The sequence below is a fragment of the Ruditapes philippinarum genome, unplaced genomic scaffold (genome assembly GCF_026571515.1).
Source record: "Ruditapes philippinarum isolate M1 unplaced genomic scaffold, ASM2657151v2 ctg6633_1_1_1_1, whole genome shotgun sequence".
Taxonomy (NCBI): Eukaryota; Metazoa; Mollusca; class Bivalvia; order Venerida; family Veneridae; genus Ruditapes; species Ruditapes philippinarum.
In genome coordinates this window covers 85856-111767 of record NW_026859969.1, presented here as the reverse complement: position 1 = coordinate 111767, position 25912 = coordinate 85856, and the positions used below count along the sequence as shown (strand labels likewise).

General features: G+C 30.8%; 1 protein-coding gene across 1 annotated transcript in view; it reads right to left on the bottom strand.

The window, feature by feature from the left end:
* Positions 1-25912, bottom strand: part of LOC132758455 (adhesion G protein-coupled receptor L3-like) — a 90902-nt gene that overhangs the window by 38673 nt on the left and 26317 nt on the right. Inside the window, exons 12-24 of the mRNA XM_060750131.1 lie at positions 24958-25063; positions 24582-24701; positions 23436-23520; positions 22691-22796; positions 22214-22260; positions 20802-20934; positions 19869-19975; positions 19285-19387; positions 18473-18623; positions 18144-18213; positions 16865-16931; positions 15893-15978; positions 15018-15144 (exon numbers count right to left, since the gene is read on the bottom strand). Coding sequence (XP_060606114.1) covers positions 15018-15144; positions 15893-15978; positions 16865-16931; positions 18144-18213; positions 18473-18623; positions 19285-19387; positions 19869-19975; positions 20802-20934; positions 22214-22260; positions 22691-22796; positions 23436-23520; positions 24582-24701; positions 24958-25063 — 1308 coding nt within the window. The remainder of the gene's footprint in view (positions 1-15017; positions 15145-15892; positions 15979-16864; positions 16932-18143; positions 18214-18472; positions 18624-19284; positions 19388-19868; positions 19976-20801; positions 20935-22213; positions 22261-22690; positions 22797-23435; positions 23521-24581; positions 24702-24957; positions 25064-25912) is intronic.

Below are 25912 nucleotides of genomic sequence, written 5' to 3'. Positions count from 1 at the left end.
TATTTGAAATAAACAATTTAAAAATAATTATTGAAATTCCTACAGGAATTTCAACGACAATGAAGTACAAAGGTGGACGTGAAGACATGCACCTTAAGCCGTTGGCCAATAGAGGTCAAAATATTTCACAGAAATAATTGATATTTTACTTTTACACACCTTCTTTACCTAATATTTTGTAAAACAATATAATGATAGTAAATTCATTTTTTAGATATTTAATCTTGTTTTAGATATTGACATAAAATCAAGGATGAAATGTAAATTGTACCACCTGGCAATGTTTTGAAAACTTCCTCTTTGAAACCATCTACTTGCGCTTTCATGATAACATCTTCATAGTCGCTCCAATATAGGGTTTTTGTTAATGGATTTATATCTATGACAATACTTATGACATATAAAGTAGTCGATAATAGTTTGTTGACTTCACCAGTGTCAATTTGAATCTGGTAAAATTGTTGCTGAAGAGCATCCATTGTCACTACGTAATTGTCAGTTTCTACGCCTTTAAAACATAAATGAAAGTTTAAAAGCTTTGTAAAATTCACATTCATAGAAAATAAAGATAATTTATTGAGGAAGAAAGTTCGTCTATATTTTTTACATTAAACAAGTTAACTAGTGTATACAAAAACAAGTTGCATCCGTAAATTGCATCTATATAACTTATTGATATGTGTGCAAAACGGGTTGCACTTTGATATTGTATCTTTTAAGGTGATTCCGCTTTGTCAGCCATGTTTGTTTTCACTAGATGGATCCAAAGTGAAATTAGACCAAAAATCATATAACAACAAAGCTTACAAATGAATGAAGAGTGATGAACCATTCAAAAATACACTTCCGGGTCTATGTTTTAAGGACTATTATAAACAAAATTAACAACAATAAGAATATTAACTTGAATTTGCTACATTTCTGAAGACCAAGTACAATCTATAGCAAAGTTTTATGCACATTTTCATGAATGGCAAAATCCAGTTTAAATGCAGTTTTAGTGCATTCTTGAAAAGAACCTGTGAAGGTTTTATATGTGTGTACAACAAAAAGCGGGTTGCATCCTTAGATTGAATTTATTTATGGCATCAATGTTTGCACAAAACCTTGTTGCACTCTTGAACTGAATCTATTTTAGATATTTATTTATGTGCAAAAATTGGTTGCATTTTTATATTGAATATAACTGAGATAGGTTTAATATATGTACACAAACGGGATGCACTCTCTTATTGTATCTAAACAGTGTATATTGATATGAGCAATCACTGATTCCACTCACTCCTAAATGGAATCGATTTAAGAAATTTAAGCGTGTGCACAAAATGCTTGCACTTTTTTGGTATATAAGTATGACTAAAAGCAAGTTTCTCTCTTAAATTCAATCTATATGTTAGGTATCGGTGCATGTGAAAAAACGAGTTGCATTCTAAAATAGTATATTTTTATGGTATCTAAATGTCTACAAAAACTGATTGCAATCTTGAATAAAAAATCTTAAAGGTATTTATGTTTGATCCATACAGTTTGCAATCTAAAATTGAGTTTATCTAAGAACAAAGACAGGTTGCACTTTTAAACACATCCGATCAAGTGTAAATAGGTGAGTGCAAGAACGGATTGCACTGTTAAATTGAATCTATTTAAGGTATGAAGATATGTGCAACAACGGGTTGCATTTTTAAATTGTATGAATTATGGTTTAAATGAGTATGTGAGAACGGAATACACTCCGATAATTATACTGCTACTGTTACAATAACTGTATAGGTCTGTTTATAAATTTGTAGAAAACAATTGCTTCTTTTATTATAATTATAACGGTATGGCCTAAACTGAATAAATATATTCGCTCATTTTGTTATCAATTTTACATACGATCTCATTCTTGTAAACCTAATTATATTAGTGTTTTAAAAAATCAAAATCATTTAAATGCATTGTGAAACTGAGCATAGAAATCTGTTAGTGGTTAAAATCGCACAAAGATCTTATTGCAAAAAAGTTGGCAAATTTATGGTTTTGAAAAATCCAAAAATGCAAACAATATTGTGTTTTATCAAAAATTTTCAAGTCTTAAGTTACCTAATCTTAATTCTTTAAGGATTTTCTCCTTTTTACAGGAACAATGATTTGCTTCGAATTTTAACTGTGAGAATACATTTTATTTATACAATATCATTTTCTTCAACGCGTCATTGCCGTTAAGGTGGTGATCGCAAAACCGTTCTGCACTGTATTGAGCAAAAACGGGTTGCATAACAGTTTTCCTTATAAATTCACACATTTAAGGTCGCGTAGACCAAATCATACAATCGAAAAACATCAATGCACCGGCAAAGTGATACTGGATACAAGTATCAAAAGCGTGAAATGACCTGTCAGGATCTGCCTTCTATTTAATTTAAGGAATATGCTGGTGGTTCAGTTTAAGCTTTACTTTATAAGGTAAAGCACTGTAATCGTCTTTCCAAATGAACTAAACAAAAACAAACCCAAGTTTAAAAAATAGATTTTGTTCGTATAAAGATAAATTTCGACGTGCAATAATTTCATTGACATATATCTACCCCTCTACAATCGTAGGGCAATATCCCATTAGGAATATGACTCACTAGGACAAAGCCTTTTCCACTATATCCCATTAAGACAATATCCTATTATAGTCAGATTTGATATAATTCACTTTTAACATTACCTACATTTACAAAGATAGTGTTCTCAAATATCTAATTCTTAATGTGCCCATTTCGTTATTTTGTTTAGTTGCTATTGAAAAGGCCTTCAACATGAAATGGCAAAAACAAGCCACTATATATTCTATATTGAATGCACTAAAAAAATGTTACAATCTACATTGAAAGTGTATAATATATATGTTCTAATCACTTCAATCTATGTAATATGCCATCACATTTGTCATTTAAATGTACATTTAGACATGATTTTTTTGCATATTTTAGACTGGACGAACATGTTTAAAATAATGATTTAGTAATGGATTTAGAGCATTTTGATTGCATATTGTATATTGCATATTGTATATTGCATATTGTATATTGTAATTGCATTTTGTACATTGCATATTGTATTTTGCATATTGTAATTGCATATTGTATATTGTATATTGCATTTTATATATTGCATATTGTATTTTGCATATTGTAATTGCATATTGTATATTGCATTTTGTATATTGCATATTGTATTTTGCATATTGCATATTGTATATCGCATATTTGTATATTGCATAATTATAAAGATATAAACGCAGAATGAGACATAATTAGTCATAAAAGTATCACAATATAAACAAGGAAGTATGTTGACTGTCATACAAAAACAATCTTATAAACTTACTTAATGTCAAAATGCTGAAGAAGCAAAATTATAGTTTAGCTATATAACAAGTATTTCATTGTCTGAAAACTGTATAAAATCATAAAAAAACGGTTTTGTGGAGAACAGCAAAACATTTTTGGGTCTTATGTGATATATGATAATTTTCAGTTTGATTTTTAAATTCAAATTCTTTGAAAAATAATTAAGATAACGTCCTTTGAAAATAAATCTTTCCTCTTAACATTTATTTCGTTCATTACACCAGTGTTATTATGACAGGAAGTATAACAGCCCGAAACGAAACCCGGCTTTTTTTTTTGCTTTGTCGTTCGTATTTTATTTACATTTATACGGATTTATTCAGCTTCAACTAAATCCGGCTTTCACGGGCGGACTAAAACTCTTCAAATGTTTATAGATATATTTTATTAATATATAAACAAAATCTGGCCCACTTTATTCTATTTATAAATACATTTTCATGTGCAAATTCGTGTTAGCATTTCGGGCTTTAGGTGACACTACAAAATACCTATACACAGTATGAAAGATGATTCTTTTTCTACAGGAAAGAATCAAGTTTTCATTTCTAGGAATGGAATTTTTAGGAAGAGAAACTACACTCGTCATATAATTTTGTCTCAGGTCGAATTTAAGCATGATCCTTGAGAAAACCTAGTAGCCTTTCCTATAAGTAAAGGGCAAGTTGTCTGCACATTTTCCGTTACACTTCTGTTGTTGTTGTTGTTGTTGTTGTTGATGGTGGTTTTTGATTAGTATTTTTTGTTGTTTTTTACAGGGGGAAATTGTGGAAAAATGCGGCTTATAAAACGGGATTTTTATCAGACGAGGTCATAATCCTGGCGTTGTAGATCTTCAACTCAAAATTTTTAATTTAAGCTAACGCAAGTGACTTACTGGCTAGATCTTATATTTTAGTCGGTATCATTCAGTGTACAGTTCATTTTAAACAAATACGTTCAAAACGAGTCATTTACAAAACGAACAATCTATCACTGCTTTTAAAAAAACTCTTATTTTCCTGACCATAAATAGTGTGTCTTCATTTTGTTTAGTTCCGCCCATTGTTTTCTCGTTTATGGCACACACTTTTTATTATTTTGGGATCATACGCCGCTTTTCATGGAATGATAACCGCCGTATGAACACATCAGTAGATGTTTCTAAATTTAAAAGTTACTGTTTCATGTTTAATTGTTGAATGCTGCTTAAGCCGGTGCTGGGGGTAAGGGACAGTAGTTTGCACAGTACCGTCCATGAACAGGCTCTTTCAAACCGAGCTTGCAACATTTTCAATTTTGCCGTTTTCGACTTTCTATAGTGGTTCTTATTTTGTCTATTTCATGATGAAAAACTTGATAAAAAGAGCATTATAGGACGAAGGCGTTATATATTAGAGCTACGAAGGCATTATACAATGTTGTTTTCAAATTATAGAAAAATGTTATTTTACAATGTAAGTGTGTTATAAGCGTATAATAAAAAAATGTTGGGTTATAAAGTGTTAATGATGACGAATATAAATTGTGCAGACTATAATCATCTTTAAGACAAGCATTGAATGTACTTTCTGTAAGATAGGTATTTTTTGTATATTTTGAACTGCACGATGCTGACCAACATTAAAAAAATAAGTAAAGTCTAAAACGTATAATATAACTTGAGGTCAATAGAAAAAAATGACGCAAAAAAATCAATATGTTAAGAAGAGTAATCACAAATAAACTTACCAATATTTTTTTGAATTTTTTTTGGGGCGGCGAAAAACTTCAATTCAAAAAAATGAGTGAAAAAAGCTGATTTAAAAAAAGCGCAAAATTTAAAATTTAAACTTGTATGAAGAATTTAAAAAGATTTATAAAAACAAAACCCGCGGTTAAAATTTAAATTTGAAGGTTTGGTGTTTTTTCACAAATGCTTTTTCTATGAATTTTTTTAAAGTTGTTTTGCAAGTTATATACGGTGTCATCATGGATTTATTACTTTATTTACTTGCGAATGTATAATTGGTACTTAAGATTTGTGACAAGTATTCTTTCATATTTTTAATTGGATGTCAGCATCATCGCAAGTGCGAACATCGAGTGTGCAGACATATATTTGACCATATCAAGTATCTTCCTTATTGCTTGAAGAAGAATGCACTTTTAACTTTAAATTCATGTTCCGCAATGTCATCCATATCAAACTTGACAGGATTCATGCAACGGCATTTATATTTCTAGAACTCCCTTACACTACTCACTAACCCACAGGTTATATCTTGTCGAACGGTTTATCACTAGAATGATTACGTTATGTGTACATTTTGTTTGATTCATCATTTTATATAGCTATATAACATTGGTGTACCTGGCCTCGATTCCGTGCCCGTATTCATACAAAGTAGTGTATTAAACTGAAAAAAACAAATGTATAAGATTTCAACAATCTGCAAAGCCTTTAAGTCCAATACCGATCTATTTCTTTCTTAAGTAATGTAAAGTGTTAATCGACATTCCAATAATATCTAGCAATGGAGGGTTTCTTTTCAATTCACTTTGTTATTGGACATACTGAAAGTTTTTTTATTTTTATAAAATGGATTTTGTTTCATAAAGGAACAAAAAAACAAAAACAAAATTAAAAGGGTAAAAATAACAAAAACCTGGAGTGGACAAAAGGGCGGTGAAAGGAGAGGGACATGTAATGTGTGAAATAAAGACTTCATTACTGACCAGTATCAGAACTGTCGGACACCATTCTCAGCTGCCTTACCTTTCGTCTTAAATTTCTAATACACTAAGTCAGTTTTGTAAGTACATATCTGAATGGAATTCAATACATTTTATAAACAAAAGTTATTTATAATCATTTCAGAAAGTGTTTACTTAACTAGTTATTTGTACCATTTTAAAATGTTTTAGTATTATTTACAATTTCTATAGCCACTTAGTATCATATTTAACTTCAAGGTATTTCATGAAACTATGTATTAATTTGTTACTTAATGAGGTTTGATATGCCCTTTGAGGCTACAAACAGCTTAATTGTAGGGTAATAGGGACCCCGGGCATGTCACCAGTCATGACAATTACCCTCCATGGAGTATAAGCCAAGCATATTAATTTTGAACCAACAGTAGGTCCCTGTCTAGTGGCAAAAGATAACCGAAATGTACTTTTTTTTACTCAAGCAGTGATATATACACTCTCGCCACCTTTGCATCATAATAATGAGTGTATTTTACATTTTTATGAAAAATAATATTAGTACATGTATTCATCTTAGAAAAATGATATTATCCTTACGCTTAAAGATACTTTTAATATTAAGCAAGTTGAAATATAACCATTACTTAATAAAAACCTAATACGTTCTATGAAAGTGGCCTAAACTTTGTTGCATAACTTTGATACAACAACGATTATTATCTCCCTTCATCTAGACAGAATAATCATAAAAGACCCTAGAATATGTTGTCATTTAATATGCTCAAATGTTTATCAAGACATTATTATATACATTTATCTCCGGTTTGGAGTTTTTATGCGTATGAATAAACCACATAGGTCGTAGGTTCGGACAGATATTATTTCTTTTCTAGCAAGATAAAGTTAGGGCCCAGCGATTACTAACGTTTTTGTTCAAGGGGCGAACATTTCCACTGCCGATTTGGAAAACATATAGTAAAATGAAACATGTTTTAATTTTAAAGATGCATGTCTCCAGATGAGCCAAACATTTTCAAGAAATCAATTCTGAAAAACAAAATAATTTACTAAGATTTTGAAAAAGTATCAAATTGAATACATTTAGAATTGAATAAATGTTGCATGCAATAAATGAATGATGTTGTCATATATTTACTAAATTTATTCTGAGTGACTAACGCAGTACGAGCTATTTTTGCATATTTTACCTGTTTGTTGTTAAGTTTTACAGGTGGGTGTTGTTTGAAATATGTATATCACTTCTTTGTTCAATTTACAATATCATACTTTTTAATACACTTTCACAGTTTTCAAGAAAATTAGTATAAATCTGGAGCCATACTGCTTTAAGTGTACAAATGAAGCTTAGTTTTTATAAGAAGTTTAAATAGAATATAGAAAATCCAAACAGGAATATGCTTGTTTTACATTTTAAAATGAATATAATGCTCAGAAGTGTTTTTATTTGCTTGCCAAATGACAAGTCATCTTGTCATCTTTTTTAGTCAGTAATCCAATAGCCTCATAAATCAATTATTTGAATAAATAAATGAAGGAAGTTGAAGAAGGGATAAGACATTCTTACATTTTACTAATTAATATACTGTAACAACCATTTTGTCATACAAACAAAGGTGAATTAGTGCATCTTCATTAGTTGGTGGTCAGTCTTGTCTAGTAAAGGCAGTAAATCAATGCCATTTAGTCTATCCATCAATCCTAGACTGTTTTATTAACATGTTTCTTTTATTTTTGTTAGCACATAAGAAAGCACGTAAAAGGCGTTACTGTCACTGAAGTTATTGCCATTAGTTATGGTTACATTTTTTTTACCCAGTAGACACTTATTCAGGCAGAAGATGTTTTTTTATCTTACATGAGCAATATTTTTGTACGAAATATTCAGGCATTCTCAAAGGCGATGCTCACCTTTCAGTTTTTAGTTGGAGTAAATGTGCAAGGCTGAAAACAGTAATGTTACAGGACGTTTCTGTGGTGGCGATATGGTCAAATTCCATTGCATCAGAATTCAGTCATGTGGCATTTTTCTTTTCAAAATTCGGTTCCACATGTTCAATTGTTATTGCTGTTGTTGTTGTTGATGTTGTTGCAACAGTTATTGAAAAGTCACGAAGTCAGCTTTCTATCAGGCATCTTTAATTGAATTATGCTCATTTTTTATCTATGTATTTACATCGATAAGTTCAACACGCCATTGTAGTCATAAATATTATTAATATGACTATAAATATTTATAGAATTTTCCTAGTTTGGTTCGAGCTTTAATGTAAGACCAATTTCAGCATTTTTAACTAATAATTGACCCAACCTCGTATTTATTTCTTTAATTCAGACAGACGGATTGTGATTAAAAGACAACATTCTTTGAGGTATTTTATTTTTATTACATGTGAAAATCAAAATTTAAACTATTTAGCTACGTTACTAAAACAAGTAAGTAAACAGCAACTTAACATAATTTATCTATATAAAACCATGGAAACCACAAATCTTTTGTTTTATAAATTTTGTCTTTTATATTTTTTTCGTGAATCTCCTCAATGCACATTCTATTTTTTTCGTTTTTTTTCACTTTTGCTGGTATATATAAATAATGATTCTTTCAATGGGATTTTGAAAAATTGATATTTAGTCATTGTAATGTTCTTTTTGGTTCAAAGAGTTTTATTCACAACTTAAATGCGTAGAATGAGCTTTCATTACGTATATGTGTTTCATTGCAAAATGGGCACATATTGTCCCAATAAAAAATTATTTGCACACAAAACCTGAAATCCAAATCCCTTGTAATCAATTGGGAAAATCATTTATACCGAATATTTCATCAACATAATTAAACATTGGATAAAAATGCTTTTCTTTCCTATGAACGTCCTAGTATATTATAAAATTCACAATATAATATCAAAAACTCGTTTATCCAATGACAAGAAAATAGCTTGAACTGGAATAATTCATTTAGTATCCTCTTGGTCAATTTTCTTTATGATAGTCAGTGATACTGCAAAAGCCAGTGGTGACAAATAATCTGCAAATAATAACCAAAGCTATGCGCTTAAGATATTTTTTCAGCTTATTTCTTCAATGTGTTCATTATTTCACGTTTGCATGTTTTTAAATGTTTTTATCTGTTTCTTATCATTTTAAATTGATAATCTTTTAGTATGTTTTTTAGAAAGAAATCAGTTGACTTAAAGTAAATTGTTTTTTGGGTTTTTTTTATTCATGAAAGTATCATATCAACTTTAAGTATAAATGAATTTTGGACGGAAATATTGTAAGGATTGCTGCGTTTTGTTGTCCTCTACATGTTGCACTGACAACCAAAAAGGATTATGTTGAACGAGTCTCCACAAAGGAAAAACAAGTTAAGAATTTAAGCATATATTCCATCACGTTTTATTTAAAATCCTGTTGCCCTGCGCCGTTGCTTCAAATGACTTGTGTGGCTTATTTTAAGTTAATCATTGTTACTGGTTACAAATTGGCAATATCCAATTTAATATATTATATTTCAGAAATAAGATTAAAGTCAATACTTTTCATCTATTTTTGATCCATAAAAAATAAAGGTTCCACAAACTCTTAGATAAAATGAGTATTGAAAAGAACAAAATTATCTCTGATAAATGCTTAAAACGGCAACATTAAAAATGTCGTTGGTTTATTGTTTCATTTGTACAGCATTGTAGTTTTTAAGTTATTTGTGATAACTCTGAAATTGTAGACATTTTATTTTCCTGATAGCCGCCTCCGTGGTCGAGCGGTTAGAGTCGATGACTTTTAACCCAGTTACCTCTCTGGCGTGGGTTCGATCCCCGGGAGATGCTTTGGTAGTTTAGCGCGGAGGAAGATAGTCTAGTACTGGTGTAACTCTCCAGGAACGATGGTTAGGAAACTACCCGCCTATATGACTGAAATACTGTAGAGAAAGGGCGTAAAATGAAACAAACAAACAAAACTTTCCTGATATCACCTACATGCTAGGACATGTTTATGGTTTATTACAGGCACATTTTATCTATGCTTCAGAAATGATTAATACTTTATATCTTTTGGAATTGGAAAACATGTGTTAAATGATATTTTGATACTGATTTTAAGGCATATTAGATGCTTCTCAATGGATGTCTGTGTCAAAATGTGACATAATTTTTTCATAAAAGTAGCAAATGTTAACTAAATGTTGACCTTAATACAAAACACTTAAAATGTACTAATTTCCAAACGAGCAAAAGGAGAAAAAGAAGGTTCAGCTACAAATGTATGGCCGAAAAATATTTTTGTTTGTGTTTTTCTTGTGTTTTTTGTAAGAGGACACAATAAAATGTTTCTGAGAAATAAAAACAATATCGTTTTAGACTAATTGGGTCTTTTATTCCAATAATGACAAATACCAATGATTTACATAATTATGTCTTTACAAAAAAAATATATTGTCAAGCATACCTTAAAGCATCTGTCTTAAAATATACTGGTCGTCTTAAGCGGTTAGAAATGCTTTATTTTTGAGTCCTTTATTAAAAATTATATTAATATTGTGTTTTAAAGACTTCATGAATATTATAGCACACTTTTTGTGTACAGATGTTAAAGTCTGCTCAACATTATTTCCTGATCTTTCTATATGGTCATGTATACATATCTTTATAAGTTATAATAAACATAAACTTTCTCAAATATGCGTCAATAACAATATCAAAAAATTATAAATGTTTTGCATTTTACAAAGAAGCATCGTGTATAAAGTACATCTCCGCTTATATTGTAAAATGAATATTTGTGGTTGAATAATTTGTTCCGTCTATAAACATTTAAATGCCATACCAAATATAATAAAACAAAGGTTTGACAATTAACAGAGATATCAAATTAGTCAATGTTTTAAGTTCATGAAACAGACCCTTGAAATATAATGCATGACTGTGAATTGTGGATAACCTTAATTCCGATGAAAACAAAGAATGGAAGAAATCAATTAAAACATAGAATCATACGATAATGATCTTACGCATGCATGACTTTGAAACCATCATCTAAACAATGGAGAGTGAACTTGCTAGAGAAAAAAGTATGATTCTTAAATTACCATAAATCCATTTTCAACATGACTTCAGTAAGTAAGTGCAATTTTACACAAGCGGCGGCGTTGCTTATGTTTAATGGCTCATAACAGTGATAGTCATAAGCGTCATCAAAATCGCTTGAGAGTTTTCAATAAAAAAATCAGATGCAGACCTTTTACGTGTGCGTATTTCAGAGTTATGTTGTACTCTTTCTGTACTTTTTTTTGTTCATACTCAAATTCAAATCAACATCAGGAGGGAGTCCTTTTAGCAAGACTTTCTCTACAATAAGTATGATGTGTCAAAAAAAAATATTGTTAAAAATAATTCCTTATTCCAAAATAGTTCCTTGGTTAGTTTAATTGTCCAACAGAACATATCTGAATTAACCATATATCAATTTTGCTTGTCAGAACAAAATATTGTTTACAAATATGATGATACATATATAGTTTTTGATAGCTTTAAAAAAGCAAGCCTATGATTTCAATACTTAAACAAATGTAGCATTACAAAATATAAGTGACAAGCAAATTCTATCAAGAACTATGACAAACTTCTCTTATCGAGATAAAAATCCAAAATGTATCACAGCCGCAATAAGTATATATTTATCTGTGTAGGAACACAGTTTCATTTAATCCACATATTAAAAAAGAAACATTAACTGTTACATATCAATGAATACACAATCAAGAGTAATTGCGATATGACGTACACAAGATTTTGTGAAATGCTAAGAATATGCGGCCGTCCGACAGTGCAATGTTTGTAATACTCACGAAAGTTGTGAATAAGTAGATGTCCGACAGATCAATGTTTGTAATACTCATTAAAAGTTGTAAATAAGTAGATGTCCGACAGATCAAGGTTTATAATACTCAATGAAAGTTGTAAATCAGTAGATGTCCGGTAGATTAATGCTTGAAATACTCATTAAAAGTTGTAAATAAGTAGATGTCCGACAGATCAATGTTTGTAATACTCATTGAAAGTTGTGAATAAGTAGATGTCCGACAGATTAATGTTTGGAATACTCATTGAAAGTTGTGAATAAGTAGATGTCCGACAGATCAATGTTTGGAATACTCATTGAAAGTTGTGAATAAGTAGATGTCCGACAGATCAATGTTTGTAATACTCATTGAAAGTTGTGAATAAGTAGATGTCCGACAGATTAATGTTTGGAATACTCATTGAAAGTTGTGAATAAGTAGATGTCCGACAGATCAATGTTTGGAATATTATTGAAAGTTGTGAATAAGTAGATGTCCAACAGATTAATGTTTGTAATACTCATTGAAAGTTGTGAATAAGTAGATGTCCGACAGATTAATGTTTGGAATTCCCACTGAAAGTTGTGTGTAGATTTCAAACAGATCGACATTTGTCTTCTTTCTTTCTGTTTTCTTTTTTTTAAAAACCCTACATCGATGGATTCATTGAAAACTATGCAGACATCTGACAAACTGATTTTTGAAATAGCTGGATCCATGAAAAGTTGTGAATATGGAGAAGCTCTAAGTTACAATTGAAAACTATATCGGTGGTTTGAATTTTATGAAAATGAAAAAGTCTGAAATATCGGTGATATAACCGTTGTTAGCCAAGTACAAATATTGAAGTACGTCATCGACTGATCACGATCCACGGGAAGCTTTAAATGACAAAGTGCTGGATAAAGCACAGTCTTGTTTGACCAAAATGTCCGACATATCCAATTTTGAAATACTCCATCGATGATTTGATCTTTCTTGGCTTTCAGAAAACGGACGAGTCTTGTGTTTTCTAAAAAGAAAATCGAAAATAAATTGATTTTGACACAAGGAATATTAAAAAGCAAAATATAACTGTTACGCTCTATTCTAAGCGATTCAATGTTTAGAGTTTTCAGTATCAAATAATAAATATAGAATGAATTAGTATAGATACTGGTCAGACTGCACGAAGGTACAGGCTGGCCTGGCTCTATACTGGTGACAAAGTTTAATAATTATGAACTTTAATAAAGAATCAATAAAACAATTTGATAAGAAAATATATTCAACTTAATCAATTTTTTTAATTGACATTAAACCACACTTTGTTATAATATAAAAGAAACAGAAAAAAATCTAAATGTTCTTAGAAATATAAAAAGTATGATAATTACGCTTTTCTTTCCTTCAGAAACTCCGAAACTCTGCGTCGACTGAAGCCATTTGTATCTCTGTTTTGAAAATGCATCTTTTATCTGCAATTGAAGTCGTGTTGCATTAATGTTTATTTTTTATCAATTAATGTACGTACTTAGCTAACCACGCTTTGTTTGTGCACCCCATTAAATAACTAAGCTATCCAGATTTTAATTTAGAACTCATAAAAGAATTTTAGAATCTGATCTTTTTTTATCATTAGTAAATGTTTTGATCTCCATCATCAAGTCATATTGCAAGAAAATACAATTTATTGGATCGACTTTTTAACTGTTTCGCGGCAGTGCGGTCGCTATATGAACATTTTAAAATCCACCGAGAACAATAGCATTATTTACAAAGATGGTGACAGCATAGCTACAATGGGAAGGGTATAGATTGCTTAACACGGTGAAATTGTTTTGTTTGATCAACTTGAGTGTACATGTCAAAGTCATTGTGCTATCAAGTGTAATTTATTACAACAGTTTAAATGATTTTTAGATATTGCTAGTGTTCACTGTGTCTTACAGATTCAAAATCAAATGTTACAAAAATAATATATACAATTTAATATTTAATAAGACTATTAGACCAATCATAATAATAACAATTTTGGCCAAAAGATGAAAACGGTTACCTTTTTGTCCATCACGCAGTGGAATATGAAGATCAGCAATCCCTGTAAATTATATATTTTTTATTAACTTTCATAAATACATCAAGAACAATAGATAATGTAAAATCTCTATGCGCTTCAATACTGTGACATTGTCATAACATTCAACACACACATTTAGGAAAATGCATGAAATGCATGAAATAAATATAGTAAAAAATACTAACAATCGACCAACAATTCGTATGATAACAGTTACGAATCGGGTCACGTTAATATGTTTGTGTGTGTTTTATTGTGCGTGTTTTTTATTGTTGTTTTTTTTTTTACTTCTAGCATACGTGTAGCTGTTTTAAAACGTTTGTAAAAGTTTGTACCATATTTAAAACCAATTGCCTTAGAATCACATTGTTTGAAAGGGTTGTTAAAGCAAAATTGTCTTGGATTCTGATTGTAGTAAGATTTTATCTAGGTTTGGGAGACTAAGAGGCAATAATCTAAATAAAGGGGCACCTCATTTTTAAACAAAGGTTGTAAGTCTTTACCATCATTTAGTGTCCAGTTTATTTATCATTCATTTAAAACACTGCATTTCTTTCAAATAGTGTGTGTCAGTTTTTATAGAAGAACAAAAGTCGATACTATATCAAATTCCGTTCATAATCGCCTATTTTTCATAATGCTTCATAGAACCACATTAATAAAAATAGTCGTGAAGTAAGAAAGTGATTATAAATAAAGCTTGGCAACTAAGTATGTTAATATTCATCCATAGCTGTTCTTTAGAAATTAGAAACATTTTCCAGTCGCTTCCGTCAAAGTTTCTAATTTCTGTAAGAACAGCTCCGGCTAACACTGACATATACTAAGAGCCGGTATGGAGTACATATCCAGATTAAATCAGTTTGTAGAATTGCTTTTTACAATATGACATAGATATTCTTTAGACTGTTCCATATTCTATTCTCACGAATTACGCATACTAAAGGCAAATTAATGGAGCACGCTTGTCACTAACTTACATAAAAATGTTGCGTTTTGATGAAATATATCACATGGATTTAAAATAATTGATGGATACCTGAAAACTGTTAAGAAGAGCGAATATGTACTGGAAAACAATTGTGTCACTATTCAAAGATAGTACACCAAATCCCCAAGTCAGACCCATCACCGGCATGAGCACCAATATGCAACGTAATGCTGCTCTGAAATGATATGATAATGGTGTTATATTAATATAAGTAGTCAAGTGATCACGAACAGTGGATAAAATTAAAAAACAGTCATCAAACAGTTATCAGTATCTCAGAAATATTAGACTGTTTAAAATTGAGTGTGCCGAGAATTTCAAAAGACAAGATTTGTATGTCTCGTATAAGAAGATGACTTGACATTAAAGGTATCCCTTACAAAGGTGATTCTTTGAAAAGGAAAAACATTCACATGATATCACAAAGCGTATTTTTGACGTTGGATACTGGGCCGCGGTGCGTTACCTGGTAGTCTTATAGTTTGTTCTTTGTATTTAAATAAATTGATATGCTGTTTCTTTTGCATGTTTGCTCACACATTGAAGTATTTAATATCAATAAATTCTGTTACAGAACTCCTTTGAGTATTTTGTATTTAAACGCTGTTGTCCATAACTTACTGGGACAAGCCTCGTATCCATTTATTTATTGATTAATTTCTTTTATTTATTGCTTTTAATTCAGTACAATTGAAAGAATATTTTCACAATATCAAAATTGAAATGAAAAGAGACTTAATTTAAACAAAAGGTATTTGGTATGGTCTACACAAAGCATATATATATATATAGAGAGAAAAAATACACGAACAGAGAAGATGAAACAGCTAAATATAACATGGCATTTTAAGTACGTAAATTGAATCATAAGTTACAAAAAGGCATTTAAATCACAAAAACACACAAAGAAGCTACTGTCATACTTTGCCCGTCCTTTGTTTGATTTCTTCGACATAGCTGTAGTGCCGCACATTGTTCGAATCACTAAGACAACAATTATAAAATTAACCTGAAATAAATTGTTTACAACAGGACAACGTTAATTAATTAATTAATCTGAAAGTTGTACTTAACTTTATTATTTAACCAATTAATTAATTAATTAATTTCAATTATTTAATTTATTTATTTTCTAAATAAATAAATTAATTCTTAATTTATTGATTGATTGATTGATTGATCAATTGATTGATTGATTTTATTTATTGATTGATTTATTTATTTATGTATTTATTTATTTTTTTTAATTTACAGCAGCCGTGTATAAAAATAGTTTTAACTTCATAACTACCTTATGAAACTCGAACTCATTTAATTCAGGGTTCATGATCACTTGGCATTTGTTAAAGGAAAGGTTTGGCCACAGCTAGTAGTATATTCTATTTTTCGTTTTCTTTTTCAATATTTGAATAATACACACATCACGTTTAAGGCAATTATTCTCCGATTCAAATAGTACATATTTTAAAAATGTAGCTCTGGTACTTTTCTCGATGTGCTTGCAGAATTTGTGTCACATATTGTCAAAATGATGCCGCATAGAAAATCCTCAAAGTTAAAATAGCTAATATAATAAAAATTAAATACTATTGGAATCAGCAAATATTTACCTGGGACATGGTAATTGATTATTAGCAAACAATAGCAAATACCAATTGCAGTGTCCCAATGTTACTATAAACAAATGTTACGTGATCACCTAATCTGTAAAATGTAGCATTAATGTTATGATACAATTGTCCAATAAAAATCGACGTTACAAACGCACAAATTATAAGCTGCAGCAATAAATCAGGCAGATGAATTGGTGTTTCGTTATCAACTGGTTGAAAAACTATTGTGAAATTTAATAAGTTTAACAAATATACAATAATACTGTCATACTATGGACATACCAGTATAACAACAAGAACCGGAGCAAGAAACGCCCATATCAATCCAGTTTCAGTCGATAACCAGCATCTGGAACAAATCTGGATACATTTATTTCATTAACATGGAAACATAGTAAATGAACAATAAATTGTATCATAGTTTGGGGACCTATGTGTTTAAAATGTGTCAGAGTTAAATTGTATACATATTAATGCACATTTCGTTAACTGGAGTGCAGGTATTAGTTACTAGCCCTCACTGTCTGTCTAGAGCATGCCTATTGATTAGCTAATTTTGTCTGGGGTTTACATATTGTGACGACAGAGAAAGGAATAGCGATATAAATATAATATTCAGATGCTCGCTCGTTAGTTACTCTTTCTGGGGTTCCATATTGCTACGCCTACTCGTACAAATCAGTTAGCCTCGTGTTTCGATGCTCTTTCTATTACTTATATCATAGTTTGGAGGCTACTTTTGAAGACGAGTCAGAGTTAAATCGTTTACCAATACCTGCACAGTGTGTTAAATGGAGTGAAGGTATAAGTTACCCGCACTCACTGCCTGTCTAAAGCATGCTCGTTGATTCGCTATTTTTTCTGATGTTTACTTATAGGTAAAAGAAATAATGATAGAAGTCATATTCAGATGCTCATACATTGGTTGCATTTTGAGGGGTTTTATATTTTGACGACAGAGACGTGTTTTATTTTTGCATAATTTATACATGTAATACAAACGAGAACGAACACCAAAAAACTCGGCAATCTGATTTATACTCGAAGATACATAGACCGTATATAGGTACATTTTGTTTGGTCAATCAAATACAGAAGTAGGTAAAATTAAACATAAAGTACGGTAACTAAAATGCACCATTAAATAGGTTGATTGCTATTGTTGGAAATGGTGCTAGTTTGGCTTTTTATCTATTTTTTTATGGGTTCACGATTTATGTTCTTTTGGACCATACTCTTATAAATAGTGCACCTTTTTGTTTTTTTAGGTTTACACTTCTGCATTGGTGTTGAATCGTCCTAAAACTCCTAATCGTCCTATTTTTGCATGGTGATTTAATTAGTTGAGGACAATTATACTTCTAATGCAATATATGAACAATTATATAATTCCAAAAACAAGATTTTATGACATAAAGTTTCATAATGCGACCAATACAAATATGTGAAATTATGTTAGCACATATATGATATTAAGTTATAACAAATCCATCAGAAAAGAAAAAGCCTAAAAAGCAATTTACCAAGTAAAAAAGTGTTAAGTAAAATGCTGGAAACTTACGCCTGTCCGGTTCCATATCCCTGTAGCTGTGATGCACCCATAGATATCACCACAATAATTACTGCGAGGACTGGAAATAAATAAATAATCTTGAAAAAATTATCTCATTTCAATATGCATTAACATGTTTAACACATTACCCCCACAGATTATCAACGTGGGCCCAATCCCTACCGCAGGGGCCCACCGATATAAAATCAAACAATTATACAAAAACATATTACTGATACTATTAACAATTATATTCAGTAATATCAACATTCTATTGATAATTTTCAAGTTTTACAGTTGTAAAATATCAGTTGATTAACATATATATGCATATGTACCATAAGACGATATCATTAGTGGCATCCCAGGTTTTATAGTACTTAGTGGTTTGAGAACCGTATATGAAAGGTTACATCCCTCCGTCAGCATTCCGAAGAAAACTATCAAAAACACCAGGTGGAGAAGTACCGCCATTGCTGTGCAAACGTCCTACACATTGATGAAAAGCATATTAAATTCAAATAAAGTGTCAATATCAAGAAAGACATTTCTCTAACAGAAAAAGAAATTCGACAATATTCTATAAGGCATGTAAGTTAAAATAAACAATTGATGTTTTTATCCAAAGCGAAAACCAACTAGCAAAAATGGCGTTTTCCTACTAGAATATGACACATTTCTCTACACATACGAAAGCACAAGCAGAAAAGCATGAGCATCAACTTGTAGGGCGCTATTAAAATGGCTGCAAAATTGTATTATATTATTGCTGAAAACCGTTTAAGAATAAAATGAAAGAAAAACATTTCAAGAGATTAAATTTGAAAAAAAAGATTTTAAGAAAAGTAAAAACTCCAAACTCAAATTTTAACATATTATGTGCGATTAATGAATGATTTTTTCAGTATTGCACACATTTAAACTGACTCACTCAGTAGTGGCTATTTTTGCTTATTTTTGTAATATGTATTGGATTGTGAGTGTTGTTTGCAATGTGTAAATTACTTCCTGTGGTCGCTTCACAATCATTTACTCTGAAATATATTTTCATTACCTTCATGAACATTAGAGTGAATCTGGAGGCATGCTGCTTCAAGATAAGCATTTGATTGAAAGTTGGAGGATAAATCTACCAAGTGTATGACATTACCTTGTTTTCTGTTCTGTTTATCCCAGCAAGAAACAGAATATAAGCTACAATTAACCAACAGGATAAGTTCATATGAATGATGTACCTCACCGATTTAATGAACCTGAAATTATTCGTAAAGATATTACTAAATTTACATTTCATGTTAATAAAGGGAGGTAATTAGAAATTTATTTTCGATAAAGTTTAAGCTAAACTTTGCAATAAGAAATTAATGCATACATTTTAATGATTACTTATAATGCGTATAAACATTTGCAGTACATATTTATTACATATATAAAATTTCACTTAAGTGTTGTTACATCCTTACTTAAAACATACATGATCTTTAACCCATTATACATAAAGACATCAAGTTACAAAATTCAACCACTTTCTATGCACATTTTTCCATTTTCAAGGACTATTTGTTGCACATATATCAGGTTTTTAACTGTCGATTTTACCAATACAATGCCATTACTCCTTACTTTTGTAATTGTTTGTTTGATAGTTTGGGGGTTTTATTCGTTTTGTTTTGTTTTTGTTTCAGTCGTTGTTTTATTGTTGTTTTTATTGTCTAATGACAAATAATTACAAACCTCCAGAAGAATGCATGTATAGCTACATTCAGTACTAGACATATCATGGAAACTATACATCCTATCATGGAAATGATTGACAGTGCCTCCTTATGTTCCTCCTCAATCTGAAAATATATATAATACTTATGTTAAGTGTTTTGTAAAATTGTTTAAGAATTGTTTTGAGTGTGCCCATGCAATGTATATACTATCAATGTGTTTTAAGCTTTTATTTTTTAATTTGAAATCGAAAGGCCAGATTAATTGTTGATATATATGTAACAAATACTTATTTCTGTAATATCTACCTTACTTGAGACAATATTGGCACAAAGTTTTTAGGGATTTTGTTTTTCTCTATTTTAGTAGAGCATTGAGATACATGTAAAGTACTAAATTTTCTTCATAAGAATCCACGAATTCACGCCCTGATAAAGCATAAATGTTTGCCATGTTTAAGCTCAACATCACTACTATTTATTTAGGCGACATTCTATATAAACCGAAAGAGTTAGTAGTTCGTGTGCGTAATAAGTGGCGAAAAAAAATCGGGTTTCTAAATAGTTACAGCCTCGCTATACCACAGTCGCTCATTTTCGAAAACATTTGGTATTAAAATTAATTTACGTTCTTTTGCGACTGTTTATACAAGTATTGACGAAATTTGACTGAAAATTGTTATTTGTCATCCGCAGGTGTTTCAAATGATTTATATGTTTAATTATTTTGTATATCTTCTTCTTGAACTCATGATACTTAAAGTGAAGAATGCACTTTAAACCTCTTCATAAATTGTTACGAGTGCCACTTAACCCATTAATAATAAACAAAAACTAACCTTGTCAGATTCAACGTCCTATTTCGAGCTTGTCACTTAATCATGTGTAAAAACTTGTAAGTTAAAAAGGTTAAATCGACGATACTGTGCTAAAATATATAGTACATACATACCGGTTTCGTGGATGGACTCATAAGCACAGCAAAATTAGTAAGATGGTCGCAAACGCACACAACAACTTCTTCGTCCTTGTCATATTTTTTCAGGCGACATCCCTCATCAGACCAGTAACCCTGTGACGTTTCGCTTCACAAACAAAAAACAGTCATTATATTACGTTTTTTACGTCGAAAGTAATCGCAGTATTGTTTCATTGTCTATTTATGCGGTAAGGTAGCCAAGCGATTAGTATAACGTACACATTCGCACATCAAGCAAACCACGTGGTCATGAAATGATTTTCGCGTGGTACGATATAGCTATCTAATGCAAACGTAGTAAATAAAAGATTTCCTATGTCTCCTTTATGCTACCATTCAAACGTACATTATGATGATATAATTTTGGCAGGTTCTTTGATTATGTTTAAACAGATATTTGCTATATAACCATCGCTTTGTGGTTATATATGCTTACTATTTATATCGGGCAATATGTTTGCCGCATGTTTGGTTTTTCACGCTTGATGGGTACATTTATCTATTGAATAAAAGAATTTTGAAAATGGATTTAAAGGAATCACTGTTCAAAGAGTTCACAACCAACTGTTCGGTAGATAAAGTCACAAGGAATATTCTCAAAATTAAACCTTGGACATTGTCACACCTGTGTGATTATCACCGGCTTATTCAAGGTTCTCTTATCAGAACTTAAACTAATCTTCCCCATTTTTCTTTTTACAAAACCAATGTTTTACTTATTTTTATATACTTTTGTGTGTAAGAAATACACCATGCCTATAATTCAGCCCTACATTTGTCTCAAATGATTCAAACGGTGTGCTTTCTTAAAGTACGAAACAAATTAATTACTAAATAACACAAAATATGGTGGCCTAATTGTGCTAAAAATTTAACACTAAATTATTACATGAATTATCATACTACATGTAACTTTTAAGTTTTCTTGCCCATAAGAAAATCAGAGTCTTTCTATTTGAAAAACCCTGGATGTGAAAGTTCTAAGTTTAATAAGGGTCCATCCGCCCTTTCAGACATTGAGAGTACGGACCCCGGACATGTCACCAATCATGTCCTTTAAAGAAGTAAGTTGCCAAAAGGTGACCTATTAAGTTGAATCCAGTAATTCACTGAATGCGACTAAATATATCTCGGATAGATTAATAATAGGTACTTATCTGATGAATCAGTGTTTTTGAAAAGTAGGAAATTATTCGTCATTTTACTTTTTAGGGAAACATATAAATATATGTTGTATATTTTTAATTATAAACAATAACTAACAACTACTTAATAATAAAATGTTTAATTGCTGACTGGAAGACGCCAATATACAAATTACATCAACACAGATAAGCGTTGATCTGCGAAAGTTTTTTATTCTTGACATTAATATGATACATTACCTTTCTGACTCTTTCCAGAAGGAACATCTCGCATTATCCAACGAATTCTGCATATAAGAAACAACAATTATATTTTAGGAAAAGTTAGTTAACCATTTATTTTTGATCTCCATCAAAATTCTATACGCATGTTTAAAAATACATATATTACAGAAATTTACAAAAAAAATGCCGTTTTGATGATTTATTCCAAGATATTGCATATTAAAGTTGTTAATGAACCATATTGGTGCTAAAACGACTAGCTTACAATCAAATAAAAAAATAAAATAAGAACAAATATGGATCCCTTAATGATAGCCTTGTTACTATATGCTAAACCGGTAGTTTCCTGAAGAATAAACAAAAGTAAATTATGTTTCCGAAAGATACAATTTTTCAATAAATGCATGTATTACAATGTCTATGCATTTATATTAGATTGCACTGTTTTTAAACAATTTCGAACATGTGATATGTGAAGAAAAAAATACTTACGTTATATAACTGAAAACGAATTTCCACTGGGCTTACAAGCTCGCGCTTAGTGTTGGGATAGAATGTAAATGATATCACTGGAGCATTCAGTTCAAGATCTTCGGACCTGATGAGAAACGAGAAAACAATGATTTTTAGGATATCAAGCATAGGCAAGATTGTTATCATATGTTTAAATATCTGACTTAATACATGAACATGCATATTTCAAATAGATATTTATAAATCAAGTTCAATACAATGTCATAAAGTAAGCATTTAAAAACAAAACATAATTTTGTCTTTTCTGTACCACTACCATGCTTGAACCGGAAGTGAGTGGCCGCTATCGCCAGTAAAGAGCCAGGCAAGCCAGCACTCCCTTGCAGTCTGACCAAACTTTACACTGTTGGCTGAACAATTTGCAATGTTCATCTTAATATACTCACATTTGAGAACAAATAGTTTTCAAAATTAGAAATCGGACAACTCTATAAATGTTATAAGATTAACTTGACCATTCTTCATGCATTTTGCAATGTTAACGATGGGCCATTGAACCATACAAATAAGTGAAAATGGATCTCTCTGTAGTACTACAAATATAGAAGTACTGAATATAGTTTTGTTCAAGTAATGTACATACGCTTTTAATAGTTTAAACCAAATATTAAATTTATACATACGGTTTCATCATATTAACAAACAGAGCATTTTCGCGTAAATGTTTAATCAATCTGCCAGGTTATGGAGAGATTTAACTTACATAGTACTGTTAGTGTTGTTAGTTGATGATGATATCATCAGCGATAAATTTCTGTACATAATTCCACTGAACGATTCAACGGTGCCTGCAAAATTCAAACATTAAATGCACTTATTATCAAATATAAGAATAATATAGTGTATTGATATTTTTCAAATAAAGATAGCTAGTGAGAAAAAATAAAGCTTTTAAGAACGTATCATTATTATGATTCAAAGACAGGCAGCCGAGAAAATTATTTTTTATCTGGAAGTTTCTTCCATGTGTTGAGACCGAACGTTATATGACGTCATGTCACGTAGATGCATATAACGTAATTGTTTTACTGTGATATGCTCCGTTCAAATAACAACGGACAAGGCGTATGGTTATAAATACGGTAGTTAATCGACGGAAAATAGAGGTGATTTGCGTGATTCAAACGATCTTTGTTTTAATGTTAATCATTTAGTGTTTTCATGACCATGTTGTTGGGCTGAAGACTGTCATATTTGCTTGAGGGCAAAGGCCGAAGGCTAATATGACAGTTTAAAGCCCAATAACAAGGTCATTATTAAAACACTTAATTATTGACAATTATATCTATTAACTTCACGAAATCTAAAAAAGTTAAGTACTTAGTGAACAAATGATAACTAACGTGAAATCCCGTTGTTGTGAGGTATTGCAATTGAGAATCTTGTTTTAAAAATGTTTCGGAAACCTACCTTGAAGCAATTCAAAATGGCGACTTTTTTCAATGAAAAAAAACAGATTTATCATGCCCGAGTTGGAGAGTCAATCAAAATTCTCCAATCTCATAATAGCCGAGTTTTCTCATAGAGGCCGCACTTTTTGCATAATGGCCTTGTTTTATGTTCATAATGTCGTAGTGAACTTCATATTAGCCTTACATTTGAAGTGAAAATGTGTCCAATATTGATAAGTTAATTAACAAATTCACATATTCCCTTCAAAAATATCAAATAGTTCAACAAATCAAGTAGTCTCATAAAATTTGCATATCTATTCTACTCATACAGTATGCTTTACTTGTAAATAATCTAAACTTAAAATATAATGATGTTTTACAGTCAAAAACTTTACTCTGTTTGATATCGTTATTCTATAATCATATTTTTAAACATGTTATTAATCGTATCATACCGTCACAGTCAATTACGAGCCCGTCTTTCCTTGATCTAGCCCACTCAGATATACCTTCTTTTCCGTGTTCAGGGAAGTTAAGAGCTTCGTTACAGGATTGTACAGAAGCCATCTTTAAATCTGCAACATTATTTAAAATGATAAAATTAACCGATTAATCTACTTATCTATATAAAACACGACATGCATTTTGATCAGCTTATAGTAAGTCTTAACATTTGATATTAAATAGTTATAATAGAGAGTGTTTAGTACCTCGATAACGTTCATTCTAGAGAAAAAGATACCGTTGCTAGAAAATCATTTCTACGCGATACTGCTAAGTATAGTTACTTTGAAAATAAAATTATTTCTAATTTTCAAAAAGGAGGCGTACATAAATTCGACTTTGATATCTCAGCACTGACATTTTTAGATGTTGTAAAGATCTTCTCCACAAAACGATCTGTTGTCTTCAAAACAACGTCTGCCCCAGAACCTGTCTAAATGAAACATAATATGATGAGAACAATATCTGCCCCGTAATATATCTGAATAAAACTAAAAAGAAACAATACATAACCAGCTACACATTAATATATGAGCCGTAACCTGTCTAAATAAACAATCCATAATCTAAACAATGTCTGCCACGAAACGTGTCTAAATAAAACATGTCTGAATAGTTAGACCAATGTCTTAATTTAATTGTAATTTAAAAACTCTTTTACGACAAGGTATTACCAAGCCTGGCTTCTATGGAGATGTGGTTTACAAACTTCTTAGGATCATGGGTCATAGTAATTTTTCTGCCGTCTTCACTAAAATTATCAAACGGTTTATTAAAAGAGGTTATGCCCCAATTATTTTAAGGCATACCGCATGCTTGGTGTTCAACCCTTTTACAGTTGGTCGCTACGCTTTCCTCTTTTGATTACATCTGACGGACCAAGTGGGAGACTCTATGATGGACAGTTCTTAAAGCCCTTTGGGGACTGAATTGTCTTAATGTTCGTCTTCTGCCTTGCTTCGTCGGGCCATTGTAGGTGATTTTTTTGTTGCTCTGCCTTCCTTTAAGGCATCGAGTACTTTGGTAATGGTCATTATGCAGTAACTTTTTCTACATATTTACATAATTTTGTATGTGTTTTATTTATTTTGTCTAATGTAACCATGACCATTGTTAGAATTTCACTTGGCGGGGATTAATTTGTGTGTCATTCAGGAACATATTGGGGCTAAGAGTGAGGTTTGGCGCGCCTAAAACCGGTTTAAACTCCCCAGTGGTTTAACTACCACTGACCGTTCCAAGGCGGTACCCCTTTGTGTTCCTTCACGTGTTTTTCTTGTCT